General features: G+C 32.4%; 2 protein-coding genes across 2 annotated transcripts; one reads left to right on the top strand and one right to left on the bottom strand.

Moving 5' to 3' along the window:
* Window positions 1-8,353: 8,353 nt before the first annotated feature.
* LOC114177251 (aspartyl protease family protein 1-like) lies at window positions 8,354-12,947 on the top strand. The gene is made up of 10 exons (XM_028062525.1): window positions 8,354-8,861; window positions 9,383-9,515; window positions 9,684-9,922; window positions 10,075-10,299; window positions 10,388-10,523; window positions 10,601-10,686; window positions 10,769-10,865; window positions 10,951-11,011; window positions 12,363-12,434; window positions 12,529-12,947. The coding sequence occupies exons 1-10, from the start codon at window positions 8,563-8,565 to the stop codon at window positions 12,729-12,731; spliced, it is 1,551 nt and encodes a 516-aa protein (XP_027918326.1). The 5' UTR covers window positions 8,354-8,562; the 3' UTR covers window positions 12,732-12,947.
* A 160-nt stretch (window positions 12,948-13,107) lies between these two features.
* LOC114177250 (pre-rRNA-processing protein ESF1) lies at window positions 13,108-19,446 on the bottom strand. Its single transcript, XM_028062524.1, has 8 exons — window positions 19,227-19,446; window positions 17,670-18,233; window positions 17,498-17,569; window positions 17,190-17,413; window positions 15,624-15,786; window positions 15,304-15,432; window positions 13,808-14,490; window positions 13,108-13,567 (listed from the first exon to the last, which is right to left on the bottom strand). The coding sequence occupies exons 2-8, from the start codon at window positions 18,213-18,215 to the stop codon at window positions 13,267-13,269; spliced, it is 2,118 nt and encodes a 705-aa protein (XP_027918325.1). The 5' UTR covers window positions 18,216-18,233; window positions 19,227-19,446; the 3' UTR covers window positions 13,108-13,266.
* Between the last annotated feature and the right edge of the window lie 555 nt (window positions 19,447-20,001).

The raw sequence follows: 20,001 nt of genomic DNA on the forward strand, positions 1-20,001 counted from the left end.
AATGCTAGGATGGGCTCGAGGACCCGGACGGGCCCGACAACTCGGATGGGCCCAACGACTTGGACACATCTGACGACCCGGACAGGCCCGACGACCTAGACGGGCCCGACGAGCTGGACAAGCCCGACAATCCGGACAGGGCCGAATACCCGGACGGGTTTGACGACCCGGACAGCCCGTACACCCAGACGGGCCCGAAGACCTGGACGGGTCCGACGGCTAGGATGGGCTCGAGGACCCAGACGGGCCCGACAACTCGGATGGGCCCAACGATTTGGACACATCTGACGACCCGGATAGGCTCGACGACCTAGACGGACCCGACAACTCGTACGGGCCCATTCAGAACGTCGGGTCCGTCCGGGTCATCTGGACTGTCCGGATAGTCTGGCCCGTACGAGTCGTCGAGACCATTCGGGTAATCGGGCATGTCCAGGTCATCGTTCTCATCCGGGTCGTCGGGCCCATCTAGGTCGTCGAGCCCGTCCGGGTCGTCGGGCCCATCTGGGTCGTCGGACTCGTTCGGGTCGTTAGGCTTGTCCGCGTTTTCGCGCACTTCTGGGTCGTCGGGCACGTCTGAGTCGTCAGGCTCATTCGGGTTGTCGGGCCCAATGATTTGGAAGGGCTAGTTTGGGTCGTCATGCTCGTTTGGGTCGTCGGGCTCGTCCGGGTTTTCTGGCCCGTCTAGGTCAGACCTGTTTGAGTCATCGGGGCCGTCTGGATCGTCGGACCAGTTTGGGTCGTCAGACCTGTCTGGATCATCAGGCCCGTTTGGGTCGTCGGGCCCGTCCGGTTCGTTGGGCCCGTCTGGGTCGTCGGGCATGTCCGGGTCGTTGGGCCCGTCCGGGTCGTCGGACCTGTCCGGGTCGTCGGGCCCATTCGGGTCGTCGGGTACGTCCGAGTCGTCATGCCCGTTCGGATCGTCTAGAATGTGAGGTTGAGTGAGAAGAATTTCAAATTTCACCTATTTTGAGAGTATTTGAATTTCTACTAATTTAGCTCATTGAAATCCTTCAAAAAAATGCTTGATTTGAAATGCTTTTTAATTTCTCTATCCAAACAAAGCATTTGATTACAAAGAAATTTAAATTCTTCAAAAAAATGAATTGTTTCATTAAAATACTCTATCCAAACACACTCTAATGTATTTAATTAACATGATTAAAACCTAGAAAATTAAAATTGCATTAGATAATTTGAGCAACTAATTGACACAATTAGAACATATAAGAGAAAATTGTAACATCTCGGATTAGTAAAACTTTGTATAACATTACGTACGTAAGTCCACATAAATATATTATAATATTTCTCAAAAGTATATGTATAAAGTATTACAAAATATAAGATTTATAAAAGATAAGAGGAATATTGTGTAATAAAAAATTAGTTATACAAGTTAGTTGATTACATCTACTTTACTCTTCACTTAGATCACTTCAAGGTTCTTCATCCGTAGTATTTCTTCCTCCCATGTAACTCACGATCAAAAGAACACAATCACAAAAATAAGGTTAAGTTAGTATATTTAAAAAGGAAAATTACTTATAATTTAAATTAAATAATTAATCAACAAGCAATCACATACAAATATTTTCACTCCAATCATACATTATAATCTAAAACATTACAATAACTACCTCCAGAGGATTTTCACGTATTGAGTCAGACATCAAATATTATGCCTTGTCATAAGGATCCCAATAGCATGTTGGTTTGTAAAAAAACCATGGCTTTCCTCTACCCAACCTTCATGTATGACAAGGTTAAATCACCCATTACAACTAGAAAGGATTCCTTTAGAACCAATTCCCGTCATAGAAACTTCCATCGACTCTCACTAACAATATATCTTACTCATCGATGGATCTTGACCAATAACTTTGGCGAAGACAAAATAATGCATTTAAAATTTATGTATTTACTTCCTGACACTAATAAAACAAAAAGTTATATATAAACCTCCTCAATTGTAAATCTTCGAATCTGAAGAAAAAAAAATCTCTAATTGAACAATGGCATCATTCATATCATACTTCAAAATATGTGAAGAAGTTAAATTTGTGTTGTAACATCCCTATTATTATTTAAGCAAACGAGTTGTTAATCCAAAACTAAAGAAAATTTGATTGAAAAACTTTTCAAAACTGACTTCGTCTAATAGTTGAAATAAAACGTTCTACTGATATTATCGTCCAATGCATATTATTTCACCTATAGAAAGTAAGATCTTTTAATAAACAAGGATGGCAGTTAAAAGTATTTCAAAGAAAATTAATTAACATTTAAATTTTTTTAAAGAAAAATGTTCAACTTCTAGAGCAGATAGATCCTTACTCACTCTATCTTCACTGGTAGCTTCTCTTCTCATTTTATAAAGAAGGAATCTATAATTTTATTATTCATCAATATAACTTTTTTTTTTAAGTTTAAGATTGAAATATATTTTATCAAAATCTAATAAAAAATCAAGAGACGTAATTAGTAAAAGAAAATTTTATGATAATTAAATCACAGTTGAAAATTGGTTATAAAAAATACATAAGGGATAACTTTTCCTTTTATGTTCATAAAAACTAACTGCACAAAAGATTCATGATAGACAAAATAGTATGAAACTAATATTTCACTATCAATTGATACAAGAGAGAATTATTTTTTTCTTTAAAAATATAACAAAACTTATGAGAAAACATGTGAAAGTGAAAAATGACTATAGTTAATGAGTAACTCGAAAGACAATGAAAGAGAAAATAAAAAATATTTTATTCTTTATTGTATTTAATTTTATATTTTATTATTTATTAACATTAAATAATGTATTTTTTAAAGAAATAAAAATCTTTCTATTATCTATTTCTCATTGATTCCTATTATATACTACATAGAAATTAAAAAGAAAATTATATTACATAGATTTAAAAAAAGTTAAAAATAATCTATCACTTATCTTCTTCTATATGAGTTGGAATATCGTTTAGAGTCTCCATAATCTCTTTTTGAGTCTACTAAATAAACCTAACATATGAGTGAAATTTTTTCTTCCTTGAAAGTCATTCCACATTCATCGTATTCAAAATACATATCATCTCATTCAACATCTAAACATCCCTATCATTCATCCAAATATATACATATAACAACAACTCTTTCAATACCAAACAACACATTAAATTCAACAAACTTCTGTCCACCAAAGTTTCGTTCAGCACAACTCAAACAGGGGAGTCCTTAGAAGAGCCCTTAGAAGAGTCAGGCCAGTACAGGTTATATGGATAGTGACGGAACTTGGATAAAAATTCCAGGGGTGCCAAATTAAATTTTTTTATATATAATTTTTTTAATTAAATAAATAAAATCTTCATTTTCTCTACTTAAATCATTTTTCCACATTAATTCACTCTATTCGAATTTAATGTTATTCAATTAATTTATTATGTGTAACAAAATTTGTAATGCAACTCATATACATTCATAAAATTTTACAAATTTAAACTGAAAACTCAAAATCCCTAAGTTTCATAATTTGTAATTGTATTAATCTGAGGAAAACTATAATCGGGTTTATGCCAATTTCATAAAAGAACTCCTAAAATCTTGATTAGAGTTCATACTAATTTGGAGAAAATTTAATTTGGGAGAAACATCGTAATAGGAATAGGAGAATCATAAATATAAGATACATAAATCACAATAGAATACTAATGTTGATTTATGAGATATATTGTGATAATGCATCTCTGAGTCTCTTTATTCTTCAATCTCTTTTATCTTTCTTTCTACTCTCATACTTTTTTATGTACAAAGACAAAATCCTATTCTTTTTTATTAACGAACATTCATCAAATTAATTTTTATTTTATTTTTTAAACAATAAAAATACATAAATAAATAATATATAAATAAAATGATAAAAAAATTTCAAAACTTAATATATATATATATATATATATATATATATAATAATATATAAAATACATATATAATATAATTTTAAAATATATAAATTATATATAAAAAAATTAAAAACTTTTGGGAGAGTCATGGCTCCCCTTAGTCCTAACTAAGTTCCACCAATATATATGGAGACAGTGGGCAGGAAAGCACAAAGTGAGAACACCTCTAAACCTACCTCCCAGAATTTTAACTCAATAGTTGTGCTCGTAGTCCCTTGATGGTGTCCAGCGCCAACAAGTCAGTAAGCTCACTGACTTTGTTGCGCTCAACGGTACTGAAGTTCCACCCAATGCAAGTAAAGTTAGTGCCCATTGTCGAAGTGGCGCCCAACAGCGTTGTAGAGACGCCCGACACTACACTAGAAACTTGGAATTTTTTCTATGAATTTTAATTGATCAATTTGACTCTTCCTGCGCTATTTACTACTAAATGTAACTTCTAAGATTGCATTTAACTTTCTTTTAGCTCAATAAGCTCCAATTCAATAAATCACATGTCTCATCAATGAATCCTCATCAACAGTCAAAACTAAGGTTGCCAGTCCAAAATGCACCCTCTATACCAATTTAACAAAACTAACTAATCTTTAAAACAATCCCACATTAAATAGATTACACATTTCAACCTTAACATAACAATCACTACAATTCAAACACCAGATCACTTTCACCACAACATTCAATTCATAACTCAGCTTTAATAAATCAAATTCACAATAAAAACACAGTTTCAAAACAAATGACATTAATTTTTTAAATAACTAACTTCTTTTACTTGATTAAGAGCACAAAACATATTTTCATCGGTCTCTAAGCACCCATATTCATAGAGAAGGCAATATTTGTACAAGAAAGAATCATATCATTGATTTGATCATGGCCAAATTGAACAAAAATTCACCAAGAGCTTCTACACCAGACATGCAAGTATAAACCATATACATGCAACCCTACGTACAAATCAAATAACTCTAAGAGAATCAAAAGAATAACTTACTCTATTTAACAAAATGATCAGATGAAAAGGTAGACCTCGTCACTCAGAGTGCTACCTTCAAACAGATAGGTAGAGAGTTAAAAAATGTAAAGAGAAGGTAAAGGAAAGTAAGAGACTTTTCTTAAAAAAAATATTAAATTTTATAAAATTAACTATATTTAATTTATTTCTATTTATATTAAAGTTTTTAATAGTAAATTAAACAATTTTTTTTATTATAAAAGTCTTATCTCATTTAAAGAATTTATACACATAAATCAATTAAAAATTATTAAACAGAAAAATTATTAAAAAACAAAGATAATTCCATAATTTTTTACATAAAAAAAATTAGTATAAGAAAGAACAATATTTTCTCTTTTTCTTGAACTATATGATATGATTAGAAAGAAATATTCTTAAGTGGAATTGAAGTTGAAATTATGTTGCATTTTTATCAATTTTAGTTTTGAAGTTATTGATTGTGTCACGTGCACGTTGCTTAGAATAACTGTTACCAAACCTTTGACATTTCATTGATGGGCACGTGACTTGATGAGTGAGATAGTGCGTAGAGAAATTAAAGAGAAATTATTATGCATAAATTCATTACTACCAAAATTACAAAACCAAACCAGTATTATATTTAGAATATAAATATAAAATCATAATCATTATGTGATGTAAAAGCTCATCTAACTATTTGATTGATATATTAATTAAAATATATTTAAACTGTTAGCTCTATAAAATTAAGATGGTATATTTTCTAGTTTATAAAATATTTATTTCTGTATATTTTCAATAGAACGACACATGCTTTTTTAAAGCTATATCTATCTTTTTTTTTCATTTTATTTAAAAAATATATATTGGCAAAAATTTAAATAAAACCTATGAAAATTAAAAACTATAAAATGTATAATTCAATTTATTAGTTTTTATATGAGGCTTAAAATAAAAACCATAACGATTTTACCTTTTTACATAATCTTAATTAAGAAAATTATATTCAATCAAATAAGAATAATAAAAAATTATATACTTTAACTCCAGTTTATTTTATAAAATCGATTTATATAGTAAAATTTGCCTATATTCTTATATTACAATTTTTTTTCTTTGATCGATATGAAATTTCTAATCTATCATTTTTAACACTGAGATATATAGATATTTGAATATTTAACTACAAATGTCACGATAGATCAAACAATAATAAATTTTATTATAATAAGTTTTTAAATACTTTAATCTTTGATATTATTTTTAACATATTTTAAGTATAATTTAATTTTATTAAAAAATATAAAAATAAAATTTATATTCACCTATGTATTATAAATTCATCTTAATTTATATATCATGTAAAAATAATTTATACACCAAATAAAAAATATTTATCAATGGAAAGTAAAAAAAAAAAAAAAAAAAAGTTATGGCTACATACAGGTTGACTTGTAAAAGATTTTTTTAGCAAGATGGACTTGCACTTTGGTTGTACTGCTTACCATTAATTAAATAATAAATTTGATTTGATAATAGAACTTCTGTTGACTTGATCTAGTCCTTCCACCAAACCACAGAAGTTACCCAAAGTTATTCTATTATGTTGACATAAATTATTACATGATTTAATTACTTGTATAGTATTTAGTTTGGGACTAGTGTGTTAAATAGGTACCCGATTTTAAAAAAATGTCAATTGCATCTTAACTTTTAAAAATTACTTCAATTAGGTCTCTTCCAGACAGAGTTGACTAACGCCCTTAGTTAACGTGTCACGTGTCAATTTGTGGTTTTTTTAATTTTCTTTTTAAAATTTAACTTTTTTTTTAATTTTTAAAATTATTTAAAAAAAATTAAAAAATGCCACGTGTCAAGTCCTTGTGTGACACGTGGTATTGTCAGTGCCACGTGGCAGTATCACTATCAGATAAAATATTTTAATTATTAAAAAAAATTGGGACAAAATTGAATCAGATACACATACTTAGGTACTAAATTGAAACAAAAAGACATATATGGGGACTAAATCGAAATCAACACAATAACATCTGATAGTGATACTGACACGTGACATTGCATTGCCACGTGTCACATACAGGGACTTGACAAGTGACATTTTTTTTAATTTTTTTTTAAAAATTAAAAAATTAAAAAAAAAATTAAAAATTAAAAAAAATTAAAATTTTTTAAAAAAAAAATAAAAAAACCATAGATTGACATGTGGCACGTTGACTAACAACTCTGTCTGAAAGGGACCTGATTGAAGCAATTTTCAAAAGTTTGGATGCAATTGACACTTTTTTAAAATCGGGTACCTATTTAACACACTAGCCCCAAACTGGGTACTATACGAGTAATTAAACTTTATTACATTATAAGAATTATAAAAAAAAAATCGAATACTTATATAGTTCTATCATTTTTTTATATACTCTTTTTGTATTATATGAAAAATGTCTTTTTCTGTATTTCTCAATATACCTGATTAAAAATATATTTGATAATTCTCAGTCAAAATACATAAAAAATATATCCAGAATTTGAGATGATAAAATATGGCTTTTAACTAAAGATCAAGTTGATCTTTAACTATTATTAGCCAATAATGTTAAGAAAGAAGAATTGACATTCAAGCATTGAAACATGTTAATCACGAAGAAAGTATGCCGAACTTTGTTTATAATAAAGTCAAGAATTTAAAATTGTAACTTTAAATAATTTCACTTAACCAAAGGAGCAATACATGAATTTAAAAAATATATATGATTTGCATTGAGTTGATAATAACTTTATCGTCGTTTAAATAAGAGTATTTAGTAATTTTATATTTACTAACTTTATATATATCTAAAACAATAATTTCATGTAAAACTCAAAGGAAAGTTGCATTAACTCAACTATAAAAAAAAATGATTAAATATATTTTTTATCTCTTAACTAAAATTTAAACAAAAATATATAATAAATTATATAAATAACTTAAATATTATTATAAAGTACTATTAAAATATTAAATAAATTTACTTATTTTTAAAATTAAAAAATTAAATTAAATTAAAGTTTCAAAAATCAATTAATTTTAATTTTTAGTTATAACTAAGAACCACACAAAAAACATATGTAACTCAAAAATTATAGATGCATTTTCTTGTTTCTATAATCATATACACCATGGACACATTATTATAATTTATTTAGTTAAAAGATTTACAATAATGATTGTAATCATCCAATTTTAGCTAGATAGTAACACAAATAAATAAGAATTGCTAAACAAGTTATCGTTTACTTTTATCAAATAAATAAAAACCTTAGCTTCTGATTAAATTAAATTGAATTAATTAATGAACATAATAAGGGACCCATATTTGACGTGTCGAGCCATCCCCAAACGGACACACACAAAACAGTTGAAACTTTTGTCTACAGCTACAACTCTGTAATCCTTGACCAAAGAAACCTCTGTTCTGTTCGCGTCGAACACCATAAACCATACATAAACCATATCTTCTTTGTCATTCAACATTTTTCATCAAGATTGAGGAGCACAACAAAATTTGAGGAAAAACTAAGCCACATAATTTTCCACCCCACACAGAAAAGTGTTAGCTTGAACAAGTCATGGGTTATGGGTGTGTGAGTTTGGCATGGGTGATGTTAGTGGTGATGTTGGGTTTGGCTTCGGAGAGTTGTTATGGTTTGGGCACATTTGGGTTTCACATAAACCACAGGCTCTCGGATCCGGTTAAGGGGATTCTGGGCATTGTTCATGATCTTCCTCAAAAGGGAACTCCTCAATACTATGCTGCTATGACCCACAGAGATCGAATATTCCGGGGTCGGAGACTCGCCGCCGATCATCTTACGCCGCTCACTTTCGACGCCGGCAATGACACTTACCGGATTCCCGCCTTTGGATTGTATGACAATTCTTCACCCCCACTTGTCAATTTTTCAACTTGTATTGCTTTCTAAAAAGTTAAGTTTTCTGGGTCAGTTTATGTCAGTATTCAGCCTCAAATTATGACCCTGGAAGAATATTTGTGCTGGGAAAGTGTAGATGTAATTTTCTTTGCTTGAAAAGTTCTAGCACTTTCTGTATTTTAGAGTGAACTGAACTCTGATGCCAAAGGGTTTGTCAGTTAAAGAAAAAGGTTTGGTTTAGTTGTTATTTTGATACTTGTTCACATTTTACACTTTTAAGAATCGCTCAATCTATAAGTGTAATAGCAGTAAGTTTCAATATCTGAGCGAGCAAGTTTTATTGCCTTTTGGTTTCTGAACGGTTGAATTTAATGTTCTTTTTCTGAAAACAGTTGATAACAGAGAGACTAAAACTGATTAAATTTGTTCATCCAAAAACTAAAACTTAACATTTTACGTAGTTTCTATGTTGCTGTTTGTATATACTAATAATATTTCCTCGTTATTTGCATTTCAGTTTGTATTATGCAAATGTTTCGGTTGGGACACCACCTTTATGGTTTCTGGTGGCGTTGGATACAGGCAGTGACTTGTTTTGGTTACCTTGTAACTGTACCAGGTGTGTGCCCGAATTGATATCAAGAGGAAAGGTATTCATATTTTTCTACCCTAATCGTCTGTGTTTGATTTTTCATGATCATTCTTGGTTAAATGGATTCACTTTTCCTTTCTCTGCACTTTCTTTATGAATCTTGAACAAAACTAGTATATTTTTCATACTCAATCATTATCATCATTTTCCTTCTTCAAATTGGCAGATAATTAAACTTAACACCTATAATCTTGATAAGTCATCGACAAGCAACACAATTTCATGCACCAACAGCAGCTATTGTACACAGAGACAACAGTGTCCATCATCTGGCAGCAGTTGTCGATATCGAGTTGACTATCTTTCAAACGATACTTCAACTAGGGGGATCTTGGTAGAGGACGTGTTGCACTTAATCACAGATGATGATATAACAGATGCTGCAGACACAAGAATTATTTTTGGGTAAAATACTGAAAATACATACTGAGTGTGTTTACATTTGAAGGTTCAATAAACTCTTGGCCAAAACCCTTCTCGTTGATTCTACAACTACCATTCAAATACTGTTTTCTGTAATCACCATTTGATTCTTGATATTGATTAATCTGCTGCAGTTGCGGCCAAGTTCAAACTGGTGCATTTCAAGATGGGGGAACTCCAAATGGCCTATTTGGACTTGGAATGGATAATCGATCTGTTCCAAGCGTCCTAGCCAAAAAAGGGCTCATCTCAAATTCCTTTTCAATGTGTTTTGGAGATGATGGTGTTGGAAGAATCACGTTTGGTGATACTGGCAAACCAGACCAAAGAAAAACACCATTCAACGTTGACAAATTGCAGTAAGTGGATGTTTGTCTGCACACTTTACAACAGAAGCAACAAAAATTCTTGTGTCTAACTGTGCTGGTGCATAATTAAACCCTGCAGTCCAACTTATAACATCAGCATAACCCAAATTGTTGTGGAAGATCTTGTTGCTGATCTTGAGTTTCATGCAATATTTGACTCTGGTACCTCGTTTACATACATAAAGGATCCAGCTTATACACGACTTGGTGAGATGGTAAGTAATCTACTACACAACAGTTTTTTAAGGATTAATGAGTTCCAAACCATAAGCTGTCAAAAATTTGTTTGCAGTTCAATTCAAGGATCAAAGAAAATCGGCATTCATTTCAATCACCTGAATCTGTTGTCCCTTTTGAGTACTGTTATGACATAACGAGGTGATATTGGGTTGAAAGCAACCATTAACTTAATTTTGTTTTTGAACAATGAATCAGAAACTGATTTCTACTTTACCTGCAGTCAAAATGAGACAATCGCAGTTCCCTCTGTGAATCTAACGATGAAAGGTGGAGATGATTATTATGTGACGGATCCCATAGTAGTAGTTGTTAGTGAGGTGGGAGCACAAAATATTTTTCCAATTTTATGCTATCTAATCATTCTAAACCTTCATAGTCTCATTTCCTCTTTGTGGCATGCAGAAGGAAGGAAACTTTTTTTGTTTGGGAATCCACAAGAGTAACAGCATCAATATCATTGGACGTGAGTATTTAACTCCAGAATTATTTTGTTTCTTCATAGAATTTATCATCATCAAATTTTGCATTCGGAACCTTCAACCATTGTGCCTTTTATTAGAATAACAGCTACAATTAGGAACATTCATTTAACACATTGGAACAGTTTATTTAGGTATAGACACAATATTTTTTGAAAATAATATTCTGATAACTAATTTTTAACAAATTTTTCTTAAATTTTCAGGTGTCATCATTTAAATAATTGTAAAATATATAAAAATGAAAAAAATACAAAAACGGAAAGTCACATAACAAATCTCATCTCGAATTATAAAAGAAAATTGTCAATTTGTCAAAAAATCATCTTCTAACTTTTTTTTATAATGTCATGTTTCGACCTATACCCAAGGGTCCAAAATGAGTAAAACTAAATAAATCTGATCAATTGCCTTAATATATCAATTTAATGTTAGATACAGACTTAAATTTTTTCTGACCCTCATTAATATTTTACATATGGCCCTCCATAAATTATTTTGGTCCTGAATAAATAGTTATTTTTGTTTTGATTCCTATCATTTGCATCTATCTATGAAGTAACAAGGCTGACTAGTATTGACTTATTTTTTATGCTTTTGGTCCCACTAAATTTTTTCATGTTTTTTTTTCTTAAGAATTTTCTCTTTTTTTTTTCCTATAAAATTTGTATTGTTATTCGGTGTCCTGTAGATTTTTATTTCTAATTTGGTCCTATCGGTTGTTTGTCAGTTATCCATTAACTGGTCAATACTCACATAATTTTTTTTTATTCTAGTGTCTTATATTCGACAATGAAATAAAAAAATGAAGAATCCCAAAAAAAAAATCCTATACTTATTGATATTTATCCATCTTAGGTTTCATCGTTGAATAATGGAAGATTAAAAGAAATAAGAAATGCAACCCGTAGTCAAGGAGAAGAGAAACAGTATTTTTTTCTTTTAAGAATTATATATATCATCTTACTTCAAAATAAGTAATATTAATGTAAGCGTATTATATATCATGTGAAATCATATACTTTAAGTCATAAGAATGTTATTAATACACAATGATTGAAAATTGAAAATTTTGAAAACTAAACAAAACACCAAGTTGGTTTCAGATCATACGAATCCCTAATCCATCCTCGAAAACCAATTTTAACTCATAAAACACAAACCATGAATGGGTTTGTGAAACGGGACATGTCATGAGTATCACAAGTTACAACTACAGCATATTTAGTTTCTGAAAATCATAAATCAAGATTTAGACCAAGCATCAACGTTTTTTTTTTTTTCTGAACATGCACACAAACTTGCAACGCTGATTATATTTTTATGTTATTGCAGAGAACTTCATGACTGGTTATAAAATAGTTTTCGATCGTGAGAACATGAATCTTGGATGGAAAGAAACTAATTGTGAGTATATTTCATCTCTTCAACGTTTGAAGTGGGTAATTTATTGGTATTCCACACTGTTCTGTTGTTAAACAATGGTATATGGTGTTGTCAGGTTCTTATGATGACGTGCTCTCAAATACACCACCAATTAGCCCATCGCCTTCTCCTGCTGTTTCCCCTGCTGTTCCTCCTGCAATCGCTGTGAATCCCGTGGCGACATCCAGTCCCTCTATTAACCCACCTAATACATCATTCATCATTAAACCTACTTTTACATTTATTTTCCTCCTGCTTTCACTTTTGGCCATTTTTTGACCCATAAAGTGTTATTCAAAAAGTAGTAGTTTTTTTTTCCATTTTTAGTTTACCACACGAGAAGCATTTTTGCTTTACTTTTTTTTTTCAGTTATATTGGTCTCTGATGGACTTGTATATAAGAACCCAGTATAGATGTAAACTTGGGAAAATTCAGTTATACGTTACTACATATACATGATTTGGTGAATCAAATTGCTCCACAATTACGACTTAGACTTGATATGTGCAAACTTAGCGAGATAATTAATTATTGTAGAAAAGACCAGAGGTGAAAACTCTTACCGGTTAATTTGTATAGGAATGCAATCAAATCTAGATTGACAACATACAACTATAAATGCTAATATAATGATGGGGATCATGACACCAAATGGACGCATTTTTCAAAACTAATTATCAAACTCATTAATTTATACCGTTCTACATGTAGTTTGGACAAAAATATTAATGAAGCATTCTAATTATGTGGATTCAAAATTTCAAATGGGTGATTTGGACAGGAAAAGTTTTTCCCCTGCTGGGCTCTGTAGAACTACCGCCTCTTTTTCTTCATGTCTTTAATATGTGATTTTTCTTCTTTCCTTGCCTTGCTACCAGAGGGTAACTGAACTTGCTTTGCTTTCATCTTAATCGATTTAACCAAAGATGATATTTCATATTTATCTTTCTTTGATATCGAAACTTCTAATGGTTTTTCCTCACCCTCTTTAACCATGCCAGAATCATCTGAAGACAATTGCATTCCTTTTGGTTTTGTAGGCTCCCTTTCCGCAGGTGGATCCGCACTATCCTTTTGCTGCTTCTGTGCTAGCTGCCTGGCATATGTCGCACTCCTGCAAACACCCACCATTATATTAGAAGAAGTTAAACATATTTCATTTAGATTGTTGTTTACTCTTGAATATTAAGAACCTCTGAAATGATTTTTTTTATTTAGTTTTAGTGTTATAAAATTATGATACTATATTTTCTTTGAATGTTACGAACTTTGAAACAGAGTCTTGATCAGTTATTTGTCTGATTTTAAAAACATTGAGTAGAACGTAAATGTCAGCACATAGAACAGAAAATACCTTTTAAATTGTGGGTCGGTGGGATCAATTGCATAGTTTGAAGAGAAAAGAGCTGAAAAACGTGGATCATCAAATGCATTACTTGGTATTTTTTCCTCATCAAAAGCATTCTCCTTCCTTTTTCCCTTGCCTTTTTTAAATTTTAGATTATATCCCTTGAGACCAGTATCTGTCCCCTTGTCATCAGCAAGCAACAGTTCAAGCTCCTCTTTGCTCACTTTGTCTTGGGGCTTATGTTCTTCGTCTTCTGTACTTTGTGCCTTTTTCCTCTTCTTGACTGAAGGCTCCTCGACGAAGAAGTCATCTGCTTCTTCAGTTGCCTCTTGATCAGTATCATCGCTATCGTCATCAGATGAATTCTTTGCTTTATTTTTCCTGGCCTTCTTTTTCTCACGTTTCTTCCTCAAATATGCATCCCAAACTGTTTCTGATTTTTTATCCTTCTTTTCCAATATATGTTTGCTTAAATCTTCCAAACCTGTATTGAAGGTGACCTCCATATCCTGTACGTTATCGTGTTCACCACCTCCATCTGAATCATCACCAGATTGGAGCAAAGCACGGTATTTAGCTCGTTTTTTTTCTATTTTATCAGGCTGGTCATCTGGCTCACTATTAACCTTACTATCATCACTTTCACTATCATCAGAATTTAAGAGTTCCTTCAATTCCATCTGAGCTAGCTATTCAAGAGGAAGCAAGAGGAAGGGAAAATAAGAAAAAGACCGTTTCAATTTGAAGCAAAGTGCAAAAAAGATAAATACAGAAAATACATATAACGTAATATGGAAGAATATCCATGCTTCTCAATTTCAGATATGATGTAGATAAAAAACAAATAGACATGTGTAAAGGATACACAAGTATACGGTAAAATAGTAAGGATAAAATGTTAGCATATATATATATATATATATATATATATATATATATATATATATATGCTAACAGATACAACAGATACATAAAATTAGTTAAAGACCCGTCATACATATATATATATATATATATATATATATATATATATATATATATATATATATGTTAGCATCTTCTGTATCTGTTGCGCATGTTTCCTTCATAATATGTATGACGGGTCTTTAACTAATTTTATGAATATGAAAACCGTGTAGGAATGACCATATAAAAGATGCAAATACTCAAGACCCAGAATGAAACAACGCAAGCCCAGAATATAAAATGGATAAAACTTATGCACAACAGATACAGAAGATGACGCCCATAGTTTGGTGGCCATCCCCAAAAATAGTCTACCAACAGGCCTAATATCTTTTTTTCAAAGGTATTTTTTGAAAAGAACACAGCTGCTATAGCATCAACAACAGCTGGCAACTTAGTCTACTACAGCCGTTGCACTAAACCACTCCACCATAGCAGCCCCTGTAGCAGTCTGGGACCGCTCTGCATTGCTAACTGGTATCGTGGTTCTATATAGTGCACTATTTAAAACTTTGATTACTACAAAGCTAGCTGACCTGCTCATCATTGAGATTCCGATTCAGTATCTTTGAGCGAAGAGGTTCTTCATCCTCCCAAGTAAGGGTAACGTCACTGTGCTGAAGTGCCCGAGAATAGAAATCCTTACACTCGTAATTTGCAGGCACCTAAGAATACAACAGAGTAAAAATTTTTGCAAATTATTGGTATACAGCATAAATACATCATAAGTAAACATGTGTGCGAGTGCACACGTATATAGACCACATGAATTGAAAGTCCACATCAATCAAATTTCTAATTGCATTTTTTAATCTGGCATACTACTGGAGGTCAACTGCAATCGCATCTTAAATACCTCAGTAGCAACATCCCGAGGTGGGTGTTTGAATTCCATGTCGTCTGGGATAAACCTTAAATCAAGTGCATTAGATGTCTGCATGAACTCAACCCCATCACATTCCTTGTAAATGTAATCTGCTGTGGCAATTGAGTTGCATTCCACCACAGCAAAATAGTACCTGGGGAGAAGAGAAATAATAAAGATTAATGTGAAAAGAAGAAAAAAGATAAAAAAGGAACGTGAATCACATGGTAAACATGTGTATCTTAAAACAGTGAACGATGTGCTGAAAAGTTTCCTCAAGTTAACTTAGTTGTACGCTGTGGATCCATGTATCTATCAGCAGAACAGTTTATTTAACACATGTTGCATATCAAAAGGTACAACAATATAAATAAAGGCATACGAGACATCAGACATGAGTGAATAACAATGTGTTTCTAAGGCCTCCAGCTCTAGACACCCACCCAACTAGATCATCACAACAAAATGCAGGAATGCCAATATGCTCGGTTGGAAAATGATAGTCTCAAGAATGAGGTATCCAAGGTTCTCCACCAAAACTTAGTTTCCCTTGACATTATACCGTCATCAAGAACTCCAGAAGCACTTTATGTTGATTCTGGCACCATATTGGCTCTGCAAGGCCAAAAGAGGCTAAAATCTGTCCCGTACACCCCTCATTGTGGAAATCAGTTAGACTGTATGCATTTAGTCCAGTATTGAGAACAGAATCAGCAGCTACAAAACGGGAATCTAAGGTAGCATTTCTCTGGGTTACTCATACAGGTTTGCTTGCATTGGAATCTCCCCAAAAGTTCTCTTAACGAAAGCACTAATAGGCAGGATATTCAAATCCAAAACAGGAGACTATAATATTAATGTAAGGTGTAATGCAAATACAGACAGACAAGACCTAATGATCCCATTTGCGGAAGAAAATTCCACAGCCCAACCAAGGCAAAAAAGAATAAAAACAGAAACATGCATAATCCCCACCTCCCTCACCTCATTCTTCCCTTTTAAAATACTCTTACTTATCTAACTTGCTAGCCCACACCTCTTGGGCTCCATTTGGGCTACGCTTTCCCACCTTCAACCTACAAGAGTAAACCTGAAAAATCTTGGACCTAGTCTTAGCTATGTGATGGATATTTGGATCATGAAACCCATTAGCTTTCTATGTGTTTTGGGGAGCTTAATCCCCATCAACATGCATGACATTAAAACACTATTGATCACACCGACATGAGGCTAGATTACAAGAAAAATGGAAAACGAAGGCAGGAGGTAAAAATATGTAAAGGTCTTGTCATCATGATCATCATCTTTAAACACTATCCTTCAGCTTAACAATATCAGCATGTAAAATATTCCACCTTTGAACATTAAATCAGAAGGCATACCTATTGATGTAATGAGTTCTTGAAGGAAAAAGTACTAATAATTTTACATTAAATGATAGAACAACTTTAAACTTCTAAAATTACTGAGTTATATTTAATACAATACAAGTTGATAATGCATTAGACAATTATAGCTATTTAGATCACAATACAAGTGTTTTTTATAGTTATTTACCGCATCCTACTCTTCTCATATGCACGAAGTTTCTCATTGTCAATGTCATCATTGTTGTTATCTTCATCACTTTCATCATTTTCATCATCAAATAGACCAATAGGTCCATGAATTTCCTCCTCTTTCATACGTTGAAGGCCAAACTCGGATGGATAGATAGTTACTGATTTGATCAGTCCATTAGGTGGGAGAAATGAGCTTAACAATGCATACAAATCAACAGCCTAGCCAAAAACAAAAAAAGCGATATTTTAGCCAAACATTTTAAAAAATTCTCGTATGCACATTATACTTGAAATACATAGTACCTTAACAAACCTCCAGTCCATGTTAACAACAGCAAGCCTATGTGTTTCTTTTTCAATTTCTGCTATATCTTCCTGTCCACAAAATAATAATAATTCAAGAGGGCCAATCCGTGTTATATACAATGTCACACAACAAAGATGAGAAATTTCAAATTTAAATGCAATACAGTACCTGGACATCAGATGCTTCTTCCTCGTAAACTACCTCATCTGCACCTTCATCTGTATCTGTATCTGAAGCAGACTCTGACTCGCTGGCCTCTTCTGACTCAGCTGACGACTCAGATTCACTAGTCTCTTCCAACTCAGAACTTTTATCACTCCCTGGTTTCAACCGATTGGCTTTCACCAATTCTTCTTCAATCTCTTCTTCCTCATCACTACTCTGCTCTGTTTCCTTTTCATCAATTTTGTAGTAGTGACGCATAGAACCAAGTTGAGAGGTTGGTTTGTTCTTGGGCTTTCCCCTCTTGTCAACAGGAGCAGAAGAGGGCAAAAAACTCTTGTGAGTGAACATGCGGTTGAAGCGAGAGTCAATGGCAACCTTCGTTTCACGCTTTGGAGCCTCCCTAAACCGAGGATCTGTGTGAGCCTTTGCATATCGAGGATCACTGATAACCTTGCCATCATTTGGCGCAGAATGTTTTGAACTCAAATTATCCTTAACCTTCCTCCTTTTGTCCTTTAGGTCCTTCTCCTTTGCTTTTTTTGATCCCATTTATGCTCTAGTTGGACACTGTAAGAGAAAAAAGAAGGCAAGGATTAGGAGACAATCAAACTTAGATTCTCCCTCCCAAATGAAATAAAAACTACAAAATGTTGCATTGCCAATATTTTGGAAATGAGCTAAGTATGGGCGTGGTCCATTGTAGTGAACCCAAAGCTCATAAGGAAAATAAATATACAACATAAATAAAGTGCATGTTTCAAAGAAAATGTATGACTCTGTTATCACAAAAAATCAACAATGCTCAAATATGCATAGTTCACAAAAAAAATTAGGAAACCAAAAAGGAAGTTAAATAACACACATAAATTATAAAATTTAGAGCAATCAATCAATAAGAAATAGCCACATAGACGGTTCAACATTGTAATAAACAACCAAATAAACCCTATAAAGTGAAAACCTATAAAACTAAAAAAAAAGCAAAAAGCGGAGTGGAAAATATATGCAGTCTATAAGCACAGCATCAGCTCCAAGCATACATAAAACCTGAAGACAACTCATTCAAACAAATAGTATGTTCTACTACTTCCAGCCACTCTTAAGTGTCTTTTTTACTGCCACTGTTAAGTATCTTAAACAACAACGAAAATTCCTAATTTACTTTTACATTAAAGACAACAAAAGATAAATAAAAAACACTTAAATTCTGCAAACCAGCTGCAAAAAAAATTAAGCTCGTTGGTGATCATTTAAAGGCAACAACAATAGTCTCTTTCAAAGCAATTTTATCAGGAAACAAATGTCACAATTGGTAATAGGATCTACAAAACCCAGTTAAAAGTGCAAATGGCAAATGGTTCCCACCCAGTTAAAAGTGACAGAAAGAGAAGAATTGGTTGACAGCACCGCAGAAACGGGCTTTCGGGAATAAAGAGACTAAACGAATCCCTGTTTTTTCAAGTTTAACTACTAATTGAATGGCAAAAATGATGGTGTCGAACACATTGAATCGCAAAAATTGGGGAAAAGAAGAAGATGATGGTGCCGGCGGTGAAATACCTTGTTCGGATGTTCCTCGGCGGTGAAGATGATGGTGCCGGCGTTAATTTTAAACTGCAAAATGTGCAGCAAGGGTGAGGTTCGGATGCGGCGGGGCGGCGTCTAGGTGCGGCAAAGTTGCGTCTAGGTGCGGCAAAGTTACGTCCAGGTGCGGCGATATGAGGTCCAGGTGCGGCGAGGTGCGGTATGCAGATGTTGTGTTAGGGTTTAAAAGGCAAAGGAAGAGGGAATGGAAAGGAATAAAAGAACGAAAGGGAAAATAAATAAATAAATAAAAAGTTATTAAAATTATTTGTTTTTCATTATTTGTATCTGAAAAATATTTAAAAAATAAATAATTACATTCATTTGTTTAGTAATGATTGAAAATAATTTGAAGTGTTTTTCTGATATTTTAAAATAAATCTTTGAAATCTAATTAAAGTTAAAAAATATCTTCGTTAATCGTTATTAAATTCATTGCTCAGTTATATTAATCTTTGGTGGCAGTATATGATCTTCGTTAAATGTTGATACTTTTGTAGTGAAAAAAAAAATACTATCATTTATTTGTTAAACTTTGTTTAGATTTAAATTTAAAAGATATGGTGTGAAATACTAAAATAAATTCTTTTATACATTTTATTTCATTTTTTATTTTCTTTTTACTAATTTAAACATGGTTTGGAGATAGTCTATCATAATATTAAAATTATTTGTTTTTAATTATTTGTATCTAAACAATATTTAAAAAATAAATGGTTACATTCATTTATTTAGTAATGATTGACATAAA

This window comes from Vigna unguiculata, chromosome 3 (genome assembly GCF_004118075.2).
Source record: "Vigna unguiculata cultivar IT97K-499-35 chromosome 3, ASM411807v1, whole genome shotgun sequence".
In the NCBI taxonomy this organism is placed as follows: domain Eukaryota; kingdom Viridiplantae; phylum Streptophyta; class Magnoliopsida; order Fabales; family Fabaceae; genus Vigna; species Vigna unguiculata.

Excerpts from the sequence above, each read along its gene's own strand:
- LOC114177251 (XM_028062525.1), top strand. The coding sequence starts at position 8,563 with ATGGGTTATGGGTGTGTGAGTTTGGCATGGGTGATGTTAGTGGTGATG. Across the intron at positions 10,687-10,768 it reads TACTGTTATGACATAACGAG|TCAAAATGAGACAATCGCAG; the intron begins GTGATATTGGGT and ends CTTTACCTGCAG. Across the intron at positions 10,866-10,950 it reads TAGTAGTAGTTGTTAGTGAG|AAGGAAGGAAACTTTTTTTG; the intron begins GTGGGAGCACAA and ends TGTGGCATGCAG.
- LOC114177250 (XM_028062524.1), bottom strand. The coding sequence starts at position 18,215 with ATGGGATCAAAAAAAGCAAAGGAGAAGGACCTAAAGGACAAAAGGAGG. Across the intron at positions 17,570-17,669 it reads AAGAAGCATCTGATGTCCAG|GAAGATATAGCAGAAATTGA; the intron begins GTACTGTATTGC and ends TTTTGTGGACAG. Across the intron at positions 15,433-15,623 it reads CTCGGGATGTTGCTACTGAG|GTGCCTGCAAATTACGAGTG; the intron begins GTATTTAAGATG and ends TTGTATTCTTAG.